The following is a 17,018-nucleotide window of genomic DNA, read 5'->3' as shown; positions in this document are numbered from 1 at the left end:
GTTGAGACCGGCGATTTAAATGCCAAATATGGGAATCGGTGGTGCACGGGAGCAAAGTCTACGTTAAGATTTTGAATGGAATCATGACATTCGTTTCGTTAACTATATTATATACTAACGATTCGACCTACATTCCATCTGCTCGAAGACAGACACTTATTCCCGTTTTCCAAGCTTTAAGTGAGTTCCATTCCGATCATTTATCAGTCAAATTTTCTTTGAGTTCCCAAGCAACAATGGGGTTTCACTTTTAATGGTGTCCAACACTTGCACATTCACTCTACGTTCCCAACGGCGGATGCAGACAACTATATTAATTGTATTTATTGCGAGTACAACAGACGGTGCTCAACGTTCAGTGCCAAAAAAATTTGCTAAGATTAATTTTCTTGGATTTCCAAACTACGTACTCAATTTAATTTGAATCGGAAATTCTCAGAGAAGGCAATGGAACTTTTATCGACAACAAGTCGACTATGTAACAGATTTCTTTGACTACTATAAAAATCGCAATGTCATTCCGTCATTTAAATATCGAGACAGTATAGTTGCTCTGTGTGGAGTGAAACACAAGTTTTTCCAGAAAGATTTTTAGAGAAGCAAAAAATCGCTTTTAACTAAAGCTCTCCAGCTCAAAAACATATGTTGAAGTCTGAGGGATCAAGACAACACAATTTCAGTTCATGTCTCGAAAGAGAATTACATAAGCGTTGAACCCGATAAGTGTTTAGCAAAGTCTTCAGGTACGGATAACATTAAAAATGTGACTTTAAAATATATTCGTAAGGAAGAGATTTGATATTTTATTTGCATAATTAATTCATGGAGCGATTTTCTAAACATTTGGAAATAAGCTTGGCAAGCCCCCAGACGACATTAATAGTTTTCGGCCTATTAGTCTCTAAGCAAGGTTTTTGGAAGAGTTATTAAAGGCAAATTAATAGAAATAATTTTTGGGAGAAATATTAAATTAACCTGCAGCTTGTTACCTTAAAGATGTTTTTGTGTATCTCTTTCAGATGGATTTACTGATTTATTATCTATTATTGAAAATATTCCACAAGAATCCGATCCGTGTCCAATTTTTTATTCGATTTTCTGTGTTGACATTTAAGAATTAAATTATTGTCATATTGCTTTGTTCGTCAACGATATCGGTATATACTCACCGCGTGAACTTGGCTGTAAAATAGTTAACACGTTGCAAATTACGATGAGTCAGTTTTCTGCATGAAAAAGAAATACTTGGTTTTCCCTTTCATCCGATTCGAGGCCGTGAAATTACTTTCTCTATTAAGCACTTGGGTATTATAATCGACAAAAAGTAAATGTTCCGCAGTCGTGTTCAAATCAAATTATATAACATATGTAATCTTGCCACAGGGCGCTATGTCCGTTAATAAGTTGAAAGTGTAAACAACAAATATTATTCTGTCAAGTAAGGTTGCCTCCAAATCAATTATATTATATACTTGACTAGTATAGAGCGACAGTGTTCTAAACTACAACAAAAATTTCCAATTATGTTAAAATGAATTATTGAAGCTGATGGTAAATTGATGCCTAAAGAGTTCTTTCTTTCTTCACTAAAAAGGTGGCATAAACTAACTGGTGTGGACCCGCTGCACGAAAAGAAAAAAAAGAAGTGAGGTCTCTGTCCACATTCTTATATGTCAATTGCTTTTAAACACTAATACATAACATATTTCACAAGCCAAGCTACGTCATTTAATTTTAATCAGAGATTTTTAGTTGTAGATTTCGATTCGCTATGTACAAAGTTTATATCACATAGGTGTATTTTTAAGGTACCATCACATATATGAGAGGATTCTCATGAAAAGTATTCCTTTACATATAAGTAGTGTGTAATTTTTGACTTTCGTAAATAAATAAATATATAAATGAACGCCAATAAAACTCAAAGTTTTCCGCTATATTTATATACACATTTGCCTCGAATTTGCGAGAGAGAACTTTCGCTGCGAAAGCTAACTTTCAGCTACATGGTTATCGCCTAACCGAAGTGTCACAAACAGGGTGAGAGAAGTAACAGGAAGGCGCAAAAGTATGAAAATAAAAACGAAACTAAAACTCTTTAGATGGCGTGATATGTGCAAGAATGTGCACGCGTACATATATATAGCTATCTGTCGCATTGTATAAACGGTAACATTTGTATTTACCATAGTAAGAATAGAATTTGCGCGTTGTGTTTTTGCTTTTATTAGAACGCGCAAAAACATAGCACAAGCAGAAGAGCAGAACAGTGATTAAGATAAATAAACGACATAGTTTGCGGTAATGAGTTCCATTACTGGGTTGTTATTATGAAACCAAGAGTATAAGTTAAAAACGAGAGGAGGATGAGCAGGAAATTTAACTACAACACTTACGAATTAATAGACAAAATAAAAATAACGCATATTAAGAAATTTAATTAACACTTTTCCTTGTAAAGCAACGTGTGCATCTATGCATATATGCATTGACTTGTTTTTTTTTTGCTTACTTGAAAAAGTTTGATTTACAAAAGAGTTGCAAAGAGTCGGAGGTCGTAGATGATTGAAATTTATTGCTTTAAAACGTTGCAAATGAATTTCATTTTGTTTTGTTAACCTTTACTTGCAGACAGCCGGCTTTGGCGGCTTACCCGATGTTACTGAACACTCAAACATACGTCGTACGCTTTCACGGCAAAACTCCACCTCAAATAGCGATTCAGGGGGAGAAATAGCGAGCATACAAAAATCAAAAGTCAACTTTGCGGATACCAAGTCACCGTCGCTTGTGCACAATGATTCTGAAACGCAATTGGATGGCAGAAAACGTAAATCGAAAGCATTACACCAGAATGCTGTCTCAATGGAGGAACGCCACAAAATAGTGAGTCGCGGTTCCTTTGTTATTGGGCTCACACTGATTGCGGCATTGTGTCTGTTAGCCATAGCAGCCACTCTATTGTATCAGCACTTTTTCATGTCACCTAGCCGTAATTCACATACACAAAGACTGAAAATTGTGAAACGTATATTGCGTGATGTACCATTAGTTGACGGTCATAATAACTTTGCATGGAATGTGCGAAAATATGCGCACAGCAGTTTAGAATTGGTACACGTAAGCAATGACATAAATCATAAGTCAATGTGGATACGACCGGCCTGGGCACAAACTGATATAAAGCGTCTCAAACAGGGCCAAGTTGGTGTACAAGTATGGTAAGTGCACGAATACCCATCTAGGACACTCATTACCTCATTTCTGTCTTAATTTGCCTGCGTTAACCATAAGTGCGTGTAAAAGGCATCTGCTCTCTCCATTATTACATGTAAATTACGATCCATGATTTACCTTTTATGCACACTGACACACTGGCGATAAGTAGCGCTACCTGTTTTTTAAAAACTATTATACTATTCCATTATATCAATCAATTATTATTGAATTAACAACAAGTGATTTAACGCTAACGGATATAAGTCTAACAAACAACACAGTAAGAATTGAAAACACATGATTGCTTACAAATTAAATACACGTTATGCTTGTGCACACATAAGTTATAATTGAATGTCGTTAAATAACCGATATACATAACCGCAAACAAATTTTTACTCATTGCAATCTTATTCGAATCGACCTTCAATTGGAATTGAGAATCGCGACATTCTTTACTTGCAGAGAGATTTAATCCCTTTTGAGTATGTGAGTGTTTGGTATGTTGCGCGGTTATTTGCAATCATTAGGTTACTTTGTGTGGAACTCTAGAACTCAGGGCTAAAGAAGTTTTATTTATTTATTTATTTATTTATTTAAAATGTTCGCTGCATATATGAACTAAGGCGAAAAAGATAACAATAGCAATAGCGCTGATACTATGCAAGTTTAAAAGTCAATATATTAAAAAAATATATTGCAAAAAAAAAACAAAAAATTGGCAATCAGTCCAGGTAGCGTGCAAGGTTTAAGAGTATCGTACAAATCCGTGGCCACGTCAAACAAATAATAATTATCACTGTACGTCTAACAAACGGTTCGAAAAATATTATGAAAATCGTAGTCAGTGCGGCACCGCGATAAACTAATTGCCAAATAGCGCCGAGTATACCTGTCAGCACCTAGGCCTTCACCTCTCTTTCCTAACATGCAGAGATTGCTTAGTTTTAATCTGTGATCATATGAACGAAGGATACGATCAGATTCCTATTCTTCACCGTTCTAGTGCGTCAACATGGTACCGATAGCTCGACGCCCATGTAATCGAGGCGTAAACTAACGTCAGCCATATATATGCGTACAGTTACATAAGGATAATAAAATTGCTTACACCATCTCTTCGTGTACATTAAAGGTGGTTGGGAGTCGAAGGTAACCCCTAAGTCGTTACAAGTATTCTTATAAAAATTAGTTGGTAACATATCAGTCCGCCAAAAAAAGAACAGCTTTTTAGATTTTTGCAAGTTTAGCAGCATGAAATATGTCGAGCACTTCTGAAATAGCAATTAAAAAATAAAATATTTTAACAGCAACGACAGACATCATAACTCTTTTTATTACAAACACAAATAGGAAAATTGTTAGCAAATAAGACAAACAACAGTTGACCTCAGCGACTAATTTGGGAACGCTAAACGATGCGGATATATCCCAAGAAAAAGCTGATTTACACAATATTTTTCACTTCGATCAGCTAGATAAGATTTACACTAAAAACCTGTGTCTCCTGAGAAACCAATAAATTCGAGTTTAAAAAAAGTGAGTGTCGATCAAATCAGTTTGTGTGCGTTCAGAAATTGCGTCACAATACGTCAATTTCAATAAATTAGTGCAAGTTGATCGTTCACTGGAGAAGCCATACTGGCAACAAGGTAAAACAAATTGGATCACCGGAAACAGCCTCTTAACCATTGACGATTCCAACAACTTAGTCATAATGCTTAGTTTTGCAATTCCTCTAATTCGATGTCCTCTTTGCAATCGTTTTTTATACAAATACAATTATTGAAAATATATATTAACGGAATGCGAATGAACTCAGCACGTGAGCGAAAAATCGAAGATGGTATTCCGTCCAGTTTAGGAGTGAAAAAGAAAATAATTTTAAGGAGAGAAGCAAGAACTTACTCCTTCGAAAATATAATAAATGGAAAAACGTGAATCAGGTACAAATAACTGTTCGCATGATCAACATCGAAAGCAAACTCAGCAAACTCAGCAAACAAGTTTAGCTCAGATTATTTCACACGGATTGAAGACTTTAAACTTACCGTAGTGTATTCCTTTTTTTTTTTTTTTTTAAGTTTTGAGTTAACGAAATGATGAAATTTCTTAGGATCATTAAGTACTTGGCTCTTCAACTAGCTAGATATACTAAAATAACATTTAGTCTTTAAAGAATTAAATTCACGTCTTGCCCAAGAATAAGGCAAGTAATCCAGTAAAGAGGTACTTTTTAAACAACTTACTCTTCTTATGTCCTATCGCTGTTGAAGCAAATCGGACAATTTTGCGATACTTTATCGGGAACAAGCAATAGGCACATAAGGACAGCATCGTTGGAGAATGTCAAATCGAGTAATCTATTGTTAATCTTGACCGCCCTATTTTACTGCAAAAGACACAGACTGAGGATCTAATCGAAAAACGCATTAAATATATGCGGGTAAGGAAATAAAACAAAGTATCCCGTCAAAGTTCATCGTCAAAACACGAAGGGCTGTAAATGAAATCGAAACCATCTAGAACAAATATTTCATCACTAGATATCTCGGCGACTAACGAACTGCTGAATAACATGCAGATGCGCCATATAAACCCAAACGTCAGATATGGGAGAAATTTTTGAACAAGTTGCAAACACCGTAAGGTGTATGTGAACGCATAGTAATTCAGCATCGGTAACAATGGCAAATAATACCAGAGACGCTGCTATAAACTTAACGGCAATTGTAAGGCCTCCCTCTTCCTTCAGCAACAACAATACATGGCTTCAGCATTTTAGTGGATACTATACGTTATACACAAATCCATATTGAGAGCCCGAACGCTTCTGACACAAAATGACAAGACAATATTCAATTTCTTGAGTTACTTGCGCTAATTAAATTGACATCCGGCGTTGCGCGCAGGAATCACCACTAATTCGTCAATAGACGGTATAGCTGAGCTATTGGATCCACTAGGCGATACGACAGTATTACCATTAACGGCAGGCGACCCACCCAAATTGATCGAAAATGATAACTCACAAAATTTAGCACCATTCGATAACGTCATCTTTACATGGTTAGCGTTTTTCCAAAGAATACCTTTAGAAGTACCAGCTTACCGAGAGTCATCCCTCGGAAGAGGCACCAGATCTACTAGAACTAGTTGCAATTGTTTTTATAGTGCTTTTTAACGTCACAGCATAGCTACCTATAGGGAGACCGATCTTTCCTGCCCGCAGTTTTTCCTTGAGTTGTGCCAAATGGTTCGGTACATCTTGAACGTTATCTCCCCCGGCTAGATTAGACAAAGACAAATTGACTAGGTCTATTGATAATACGTGAATGGGCGGCATAACGAAATACTTTCGAACGGAAATTGATCACATGGCGAGGTGGAAATATGAATCTCGACGGGACCGGTTCACACGCCACACTGCAAGTTACATATTTTTTGGATACTTGAAGAAAAACCAACATTTTTCAGGCATCGACGACAGCATCAACTACTCGGCTGGTCAATCTTGCGCTCTGCGCAGTTGCCCAAAGCGCTCACATAACCAACACGTTAATTAGTGGTCAGACTCAGATCTCGTCTTGAAAGAAACCAATAAGCGCTTATTACCATTAATGTTACGGCGGTTTTTAATGTTTCTCTATGCTTTCACGTATGACTCTACTCTTAAATATGTTGATGTTGTCAATTTTTTTTAATGGACTATCCTTGCAGTTTGGGCTATTGCGGTTGATAAATTGTTATTGCTATGATTTATGATACTAATTTTGCTGATGTTGAATTACTGTCTAGTTTGCACGCAAGTACAACCACTCTAACAAGAAAGTACGCTTGAAACTTTACTATGAAGAAATGCGTCAACTTCACTAGTTCCGTTCAACGACGTGTTGAAAATCCCAGAGAAAACTTTAATTAGCTGCATCATAGACTCATTGTGGGCCCTACCGCTCCAACTGCCCACAATGTAATTTGCACTTAAGCGTTTGCTTGCTCTGCAAAATACATAACTTGTTAACTCCGAATTTTAATTTAATTTTATTTCATACAGCGTTAAGAAAATGAAAACTACAATATGAAAGAATCTAAAGCAATTACATTTAAGCATTTCATTCCATTAGAACGAAAATGCATTTGTTAATGAAATTGCATTCCTAAGCTTCGAAATGCGTATGGAATCATTACGTTACGGGCTCGCTGAAGAATGGAAAGTAGACGAGAGTGAGAAACAGGAAACTTACACGATACAAAAGAAAACACTCACCAAAGCCATATAATGAATCTGCTTTGCTTTCCAAACAAAACATCTATCGATTTTTTTTCAGTGCGACAAATAAAACCGCTTTTCAAAGTTCGATGCCATCTTTGGCTGATACCTGACAGATACCTTTGACAGTTACCTTGAGGGTGATATGTTGTTGTATGGACGACTTCGGAACGTTCTTCAGTCGTTATTAGATGCATGCATATATTTTGATCATTTGCTCGCTTTTCCATTATTTACCACAACTTTTTGCCATCTTTCTGGTAACGTGGCAAGACCGTGTCGAAAGAACGACATTGATTGGGCAGCGATCCAATCTTCAGAATTTTGAAAGCACGACCCAGCCAAGCCATGCTGCATCGGCCAGAACAAGTGGTAACCAGAAGAGGCTATGTTAGTTGAGTGCGCTCGTTGCGGCAGAAACTCCTATTCGAGCTGCAGCAACGTATGGACGAATGCAAGAGTATGACTTTGTACATTTGTGATCTGCATAGACAGTATATGTGTGCGGCTTTCTAAGAAGTGCTGGAAATGCTCAAGCCCAAAATATATTGCTTATAGTCCTCGATCGTAAATGCTATAACTTTCTTACAATATAAATAACTTTAATAAAATATTTAACAAAAATCACTGATTGCCTCGGTTTATCTTATTGACGTACTGCATGTGGAATGGAGGTACGTTACGCTTGTTAAGTTGCTTCCCATACACAAAAAATGTGCCATTATAACGAAAATTGGTTGGTTAAATATGAACCACGTAGTACTAGTTTTCGCGGCCTACTCCACATGCGAAATCTTAAGAGAAGTCAGCCGTTACATGACAAAATGAAATAATTTTTCTTCTAGCGGATTAAATAGAACGTATTACCAAACTGCTTATGTCAAATTTTTAGACTTTACCACTCTGTGTTTTAGCTTGGCGCAAATAGATGAAGAAGATCTGTGACAAGAAAATGAAATTTGCTTAATAGCGATCACTTGTCACCATGTCAGTCCACATCTTGCGCTTTCTCCCAATAAATAAGCATTTGACTTAAACGAACTGCTATAGAGCGTGTAATGGTTGCCCTTGCCCGACTGTAACGCTTTGGCTTGCTAATAATTTTCAAAGCTAAGCTCCGCGAATATATATGGGAAAGAATTACGGGCGGAAAGAGAACGATCGATAGAGAGAAATATGTAAACTGGCTTCGAAATGCTACATAAGATCTTCGTATAATTGCTTTTAATTAAATTTCTCATTCCGTGTTCAACATGCAAAATTTAAACTATATATTATTTTAGTTACGCGCATCATTAGTCAGATAATTTATGAGCACTTAAATGCTTAAAGGGCCTTGTAAAAACCAAACGCACTAAGGCAAAAGAACACAGCTTTTAAAGGTCACCGTCTAATGTGTTCAGTTTCAAATTACGAGTTATGAAGCCTTCAAAATTTATTTTTATATCCATTGAAATATTTATTTATTTATTTTGTTATTGACGTTTATGTAACCTTGATACCATTAAGGCCTATTATTATCAATTGCAATGCCTACCATGGGTTGCAATAATAAAATACAATAATACGAAATGTTCTTCTGCTCCGCGCAATCGAAAGGAGAAGAAACGAAAGCAATAGGAATAAAAAGGGCAACTAGATTAGTATTAGAAAAGAAATAATATATGCCCTGACCACACCCCCATCCCAATAACAAGTAACTAGCTTCTCTTATTATTAACGGCAAAGGTTAAAAGCCTACGTTTGTAAGTGAGATAAGAGCATTTAAATTTTCGCAACGCCCTAGGCAGGGATTTATAGCATCTACAAACTTTTACCTAGGAGGAGTTGGCCAAAGGCTACGTCACTGGAGGAATTAAAAAGCTCCTTCTGCTCCTGCTGTAGGATAATGGTGTAGAGGTTGAGTACAAGTCTAACTGTCATAAAATGAACAAGAGAACACGCAGAAAGAAAATACATATCTAACTATATGATTACATAATTAATTTCTTAATTTCCTCGGGTTTAAAGTATTCGTGGAATTATAAACTTATAGGGCATATATTATAAGTGGCATAAGTGAAGCTTTGACCATTCAAACAATAAACTATATATAGGAGACACTCAAAATGATCACATTAAACTATCATAAATTAAATTCATGCACGTTTCGTAACATCATAATTACCCATCTGAAGTGTTCGAGGCACAATACTCTGTTCATTGCGAACTCGCCACCGAATCAATTTATCGTAATTCACTGAACAGAATCGCCAATTGCATGATACGATACATACATTGTAACAAATGTCGACCGTGATCTGTTTGTTTAAAGTATTGGCCAGACAAAGTGGTAGTAAACGAAGAACGCAACCAACACAAATAATTGTGCTGAGAGAATAGAAAATATAAAACAATGAAAACCGTTCAGCTCAGAGCTGTATAGGCTCTACATCTATATGTAAATATTATTCACAGGCAATGGACTAAAAAACAGTAATAAGTGCACAGCCATAGCCTTACATATTTACATAAATGTACTGAATAGTGTTAAACTTGGACGCAGTTCAACCTTATGCCATACAAAAAACACATTGACATGCAAGCCTTCAATTAAAGAGAATTCCTTTAAAATGTTTATTTATTGATTTAAGTTGATGACTATCAAAGATTTCTTTCTCCTAAAGACAATCAAAGTTGCATACTTGTTTAATTGTAAAGCACCCTGGTTTATATATATATATATATATATATATTTCATATATGTATATGAAATTGAGATAAGCGACAGTCTTGTCTAGCAGCGAGAAATGTGAAAAGTTTTTGCCCATAGCATTGCTATATATTTTTTTAATAATCTTAAGTGCCGGCCATGCAAGTTTGATAGGCAATAGGTAAAGTCCTGGCTTTTTCATTTAAATAATTGTTCAATGCAAATAATTGTGGTTTTTTTTTTATATAAAATTTAAGATGGCTCTGGTAAATTAAGCAAATTTTAAGTATACATAGAATATAAAATATAAAATTTTTGCTATGTGTATATCACAAAAGCTAAATGGAATGAAAAACAAAGTTAACCCATCGTTTGTTTAGGAAGCCAAAAAGGAAACATTGTAACATTGCATGCATAGTCAGTTGCTCTTTTGCATGCATTCGCAAACACGTAGCCAAGTTGACGGCCAATAATGCTTAAGATCAGATTGAATGTGTTTGCAAGACTGGTAGAAAAATTGCTGCATTATTTACACAAAGCTACGAAATACCAATTGTCAGTTTTCATCGATTGGCAGAATATTACGATGGGAAATGAGAAAACTGCAACCAACTAAATGCCAAGCTAACCTCAACGATAACGTGGTTGCGTTCTGGCTGCTGCAGTAGCGACAAAAAAGGTTTAACATATTTTAAAAAAAAAAAGGAGCCATAAGAGCCATAAGAAGAGAAGGGCGGCAACTTACTTCCGAGAAATATTTTTGCGTTCATGTTACGTTATGGTCAACAAACAGGTCTTTAAAATTCAGTGAGCCCCCGTCATTACCTTTACGTAAACACTAAAGGATTCTTATGAACAATTTACTGCAATGTATTCCTGCATAGCAGTTTCGCAGAAAAGGGAACAAAGAGAACAAAGAGCAAAATTATGATGACGTTTAGCTTCCCTCTTAAGATATTACGCCCGGTTCTTCTACATTTTTTTTTACATGCAAGCGCCATCACTACGGTCTTGGCTATGAAAATAAACTGAATGTGAAGACATTCCACGATAGTGTAAGCGTTTGCTATGAAAACTTTCCAAGCATTTTCTATATACATGTATTAGTATATGCCGGTATCTTATGTTGCGTTCAAATTACGTCTCCATTGGTGTGAGAGAGAGACCGCTTTCTTTGCACCTCTATATGCTCAGATTGATTGGGTTTAATCTAAAACAAAAAGCAGAGAAAAGAAAAACAAATAAGAAAATTATATTCGATGATGACCGAATTTTCTACTATCGTTATACCAAAAAAAAAAAAAAAAGAAAAGAAAAATTAAACAAAAGGAAAAGGACTAAATTTTCATACTTTGAATGGGCGCGGCTGATATTTTCTATTGCCAGGGTAAAAGGGCAAATTTATGTAGTGTATGTCCTGGACGTCATGTTGAACTTTCAACTTTGAACAAACAAAAATGAGAATATCGTACAATAAAACGCGAAAGATTCGCTTGGTTTAAAGTTAAATTTAATAAATTTTGTTTTTTTATGCAAAGAGAATATTTATGCAAACTATTTCAACTGTACAAAGGTATGTATGAAAGGGCAGCCAACTCACGCAGCAATCATATACACATTTTGATTAAATTGGAAAAAATAAAAATTAAAAAAATATTCGTTTCTGTTACGTTTACAAAGGAAGGAAATTGCTGAAGCTACGAAAAAAGTTCAAAGAAATCTGATAAAAAAAAAAAAAAAACGTACAGCGTTATGAAAATTTCGCGAACGAATTGGTTGTCAGTTCAACCAATGGAAGCAACGTAGTTTGATATTAATTTCACACTTCCATGCAAATATTTAAGAAAAGTAAATGTAATAGGTATGCATGCATTGCACGATTGATCCAATTTCCTATGCTCTTCAAGGTTATGTACCTTTCACCTTTATACAATTATATCTATTTTTGTGCGGTTGATGAGTACCGCAGAAAAAATAATAATTAAAACCTTCATAAATGACTCTAACAAATAATTTGTCGCATCATTACGCACACACAAACACACAAATAGCAAACGGTATAAAAGAAGGTTGTTTTTTTTTTTATGTGATGAAAAGAAAGTGCAAAAAAAAATGTCTCATTTGGGTATTATTCGAAAGCCCGATGAAATCATTTAAAAAAATTTTAATTTCTCAGTTTCGGTCCGGACCGATTTCCGCTACTTTTAAAGTGTCCGTCTTTTCAATTGTTGTGATGAACTCTCTCATAATTGCTTTTGCTACTTGATTGAGATTAGGGTTGTTTTAATAATCATGTAGTCAGTGATAATTTTTTTGCGACGACGGTCGTTTAAGCTTGTAAACATCGATCGAATCACCTTTTGGAATTTCAAACTTCTTTCGGAATAATTATCGACTTCAAGCAAATGCTTTTCGAATTGGCTGTCATACAATGCGATTCTTGTTGTCCGTCTCTATGACCCGTTCAAATTATCAATAATATCGCTATATGTACGGTTTCGTTGGAAAGTATTGTGATAAGATCTCTTGGGTTAAAAATTAAAAATATATTATTTTCTTCATATTCCTATCACTTCACGATTATAACGTTCATAAGTTGTTGCAAATAAAATTTAAAGTGTATAACCTGTCGGATTTTAGACACAGAGGTCCGATTAGATTGATAGTAAACCAAAACTAACCTTCAATAGAAAACGATAACTCACTCACACAAAGGTGAGTGCAACGACTCTTTGATAAAAACGTTGTAAGCAACGAGGTTACTCAATAGGTCCATTCCATGAAATGCGTAACGAATTAATTGGAGGTTCGTGTTATTTTTGAACAATACACTTATTAGCTTATTTGATATTACTTGTTCTTTCAAAACGGACATTATCGGTATGTTGTCCGAGTTGCTCTCACGCTCACGCGTTTTATTCGGATTTGCTTCCTCCGATATCTCTCTACCAATGGCATAAGTTATTCCCGATTTGTGCAAATTTCGTTGCCAAACATTTGTATTTCGTCAACAGACATCGACATCTGCCTACTGAATAAGTTGACGGTAAAGATCGCTTGAGAATACAGTCACACAATTGTTTGTGAGGTAAGAAGCGTTAAACTCGGGTTCGCCGACTTAATAGTCGCCTTTCGTAACATAGCTATGTGGCAGAACGATCTGAAGGAAGTAAGCAAGCAAGTGAAAGGTTCTATTCGGGCCGGAAAATAATTAGAAAAATACTTGTGCCATCGGCACAATACCATTTCTTAAAGCTACTATTTTTGACTATGTCGCATCGATACGATTCGCTCCTGCTCACCAAATGCAGGATCAATCCATTTAATTTGCTAGCTGTTGCAGACATCGGATACCTTGAAATAGTATAGAATGGAATAGAATAGAGTTAACCTCCTATAGAGAGCTTTGAATGCTGTAGTTACCGTGGCACTCTAACAATATCAGCTTCTAAAAGGTGGGTACGGTTGTTTATTAATATGTGTGCACGCATATATCGAATGAATGGCATTAATAGGTGTGGAAGCACTCTGAGCGTAATTTAAAAGAGAATAATTAAGTCAAAGAATATTTTACAAAATTGTTTTATTTGTGTTTACATTGTCAAATGGATAGAATTAATGGCATATACTTGTTCAAGTAATTGACTACATCGGCCGTTTGGCAACAAGAGTTTGACTTGGTGACAAAGCAATTAGTATATATATTAATATATTAGTATATATGGCTAGGACTGATAGCAGTTCACATTTGAATACCTATAGCGATTATTCAACTGCATCACAGTTGACGGCGTATGTTTCCTTACAGTTCAATTAGTACATTTTAGTAACTAGAGCGATTACTACTTATCAGCTGTCTTATATATCAACACCAAAAGCGCAACTACTAAAATACAGCGGTTTTTTTTTCAATCGGCAATAAAAGATGTTAGAAAAGAAACCATGACTACTTGACGAGGGAGGGCTTAATTAACATCTGATTAATATGTAAAAATAAGAAAGAATTATAAGGAATGTTATAGGAGACTATGTAAAGTAGCTGTCAGCAACTTTACGATACCCATCGCACTGTTTTCGGGGAATTCCGTGAATACCTATCAGCTGACCGGTAAGACTTTTGTCTTCGATGAGTATGCATGAATATCTACTGTTACTTTTTCAATGTTGAAGCGATTTATAAAGGTATTGCATTCATCACGACTCTGAAAATTCAAATAAGACCCAATGGGTGATCAGAGAAATGGACATAGTTAAGTCGATTAAGAACACGGTATTAATTGAAAACGAATGCTAGAGTTCTATGAGTTCGATAAGTAAAATACAAGACTTAAGTGTTTAAAGAGAAGACGTACTAGCAGATTGAATGGTCGAAGTGAGGCTTAAAAGGACTATTTAAATATTATGTTGAACAGTTATACATTCTTTATTTCGATTCCCATTGCCAACATATGTCAATTCTTGAAATACCCAAAATTTTACAAAAATTGCCTTCTTTTGCAAATAATGCTTCGTGACTGTCACTTTTCCATTCTAAAAACGCATAATAAGACAATTGGAACGAGTCAGTTTCAGAGAGAAGCGAGAGAGAAAAAGCGACGAAAGACGAAATAAATACTATTTTACGTATTATATTTAGGCAAAAATTCATGACAAATATTCTAATAGATAAGTGAGTGTAGATAGGGCAGATCAGCATAAAAAAATTTAGAAAATACAGGAAGCTAAATATTATGTTTCTATAATATTTACGCACGAATGTGTACTGAGTGAATAACTTATGCAGAGTTGTATTATTCTAAACTATGTAAGCGTATGAATATTAAAAGTCGATGTTATACACATCAGAATACAAACATTTCTACACTTGGCAATTTCGTATGAAGATAAGAACATGTATATGTGCGTGCGTGTGCATGTGTGAGAGAGAGTGAGAATATTAATGCAAAATCGGTATGTTATTAATAGTGATTTGTTTTGTTTATTTCGTATTTTTTGCATTAATTGTAGGTCTGCCTACGTGCCGTGCGAAGCTCAAGGTTTGGATGCAGTCCAATTGGCATTAGAGCAAATTGACATAATCAGGCGCCTGGCAGACATGTACAATCAAGATACTGTATTGGTGACGTCATCTAAGGATATTACAGAATCTCAACATCATGGTTTAATAGCATCTTTGATCGGTATAGAAGGCGGTCATGCCATCGGTTCCTCGCTAGGTGTATTACGTTCATTCTATTCGTTAGGTGCCAGATATTTGAGTTTAACTCATAAATGCGATGTGTCGTGGGCGGGTTCCAGCTCCTCATCACTAGATGCTGGGTTATCGCAATTCGGCAAAGCCATTGTAAGGGAAATGAATCGGTTGGGCATGATGATCGATTTATCATATAGTTCAGATGCAACGGCTCGGGACGTATTGCAAGCAACAAGAGCACCTGTTATATTTTCACATTCCGGTGCACGCCAGCTGTGTAATTCAACGCGTAATATACCCGATGATATTTTACGCTTGGTGGCCGAAAACGGAGGTTTAATAATGATTAGCTTTGATTCGGAAGATGTGGCTTGCGGTCGCCAAGCTCGCCTAAAAGACGTGGTTGATCACATTAAGTATGTACGTGCAATAGCTGGCGTACAGCATATTGGCTTAGGAGCCGGTTACGATGCTATCGAATTTCCTCCGCTGGGCTTGGAAGACGTTTCTAAATATCCTGATTTATTAGCTGCGCTACTGGAAGATCCTAATTGGAGTGAAGAAGATTTAGCTATGCTGGCCGGTAAGAACTTTTTACGTATCATGGAAACGGTAGAAAACGTCCGTGACTATTGGAAACGGGCCAATATAGATCCCATCGAACAATCCGAAGCTCAACCTAAGACACAGTGTACATATATGGCTTCGTGACCCCAGGTGCAGGCCGTGCGCTTTACGCGCAATGTGGCCATCCTGCAACAACACAATGAAACACGAGAGCAACGCAGCATTCAACCGACACAAAATGTCAGCATAGAAAGTGTAACGCGTAATCAAAGTGCATCAATGACCGCTGAAGCAGCTAATAATTTAAATATTATGAAATTAAACTTTTAGTTAGAGTGCAAAAACAACAATTGAATCAGAAAAATAAATATTAAAAATTAGTTTAAAAATTATAAAAACAATCATAATATTAATTTAAACCCATTAAAAAATAAAACCAAAAATCCAAAAACAGATTCGCATACACAGACACACACACACACACATAGCATACAGATAGACACAGTCATAGCGCACTAAACTACCTTAAATATCGAAATTATCTTGAAAACATTTCACAACGTATTTAATGTTTATAAAAAGAAAAAAAAAAAAAAAAAAAATCAAAAAAACAAAAAAAAAAATTTTATTGGGAAAATAAACAAAAAAAAAATTCGCAAATTCGCGTTACGTTTAATTTCTCCAAACTTACTATTGCTGTTTTTCTGAGTGCTATATCAAGTGTTTTGTTAACTCCATGCTTCGCCCGAATTATGTCTACTCGTCGTTTAACATTTTTTCAATCTTTCAAGAAAACCGAATAGGATAACTATATTTTCTTGGAAAGCGAACTCTAAATACCGACCATCGCAGAGGCCCCACATATGGCAATAATACGAAAGAAGAGATAATCTGGCGATTGCAATATGAATGCCCTGACGGACATACATTATCTAGTGCTAGTCAAAATTGTGCATAGATAATGAATTATGGTATAAAAAATTTCACTTTTACTATTATGCCGTTTGGCTATTACTGCAATAAACTATGAGTTCGTGAAAACTTGTTGACACTTGTCGTTACAGTGTTATTTTTTT

General features: G+C 35.6%; 1 protein-coding gene across 1 annotated transcript in view; it reads left to right on the top strand.

Annotated features, from left to right (window-relative positions):
- LOC119645291 overlaps nucleotides 1-16,313 on the top strand; it is a 148,147-nt gene extending 131,834 nt beyond the window's left edge. The window contains exons 2-3 of the mRNA XM_038045419.1: nucleotides 2,632-3,221; nucleotides 15,189-16,313. Coding sequence (XP_037901347.1) covers nucleotides 2,632-3,221; nucleotides 15,189-16,086 — 1,488 coding nt within the window. The 3' untranslated portion in view covers nucleotides 16,087-16,313. The remainder of the gene's footprint in view (nucleotides 1-2,631; nucleotides 3,222-15,188) is intronic.
- Nucleotides 16,314-17,018: the final 705 nt, after the last annotated feature.

This window comes from Glossina fuscipes, unplaced genomic scaffold (assembly GCF_014805625.2).
Source record: "Glossina fuscipes isolate IAEA_lab_2018 unplaced genomic scaffold, Yale_Gfus_2 1, whole genome shotgun sequence".
Classification (NCBI taxonomy): Eukaryota; Metazoa; Arthropoda; class Insecta; order Diptera; family Glossinidae; genus Glossina; species Glossina fuscipes.
This window is presented reverse-complemented; position numbering and strand designations above follow the sequence as displayed.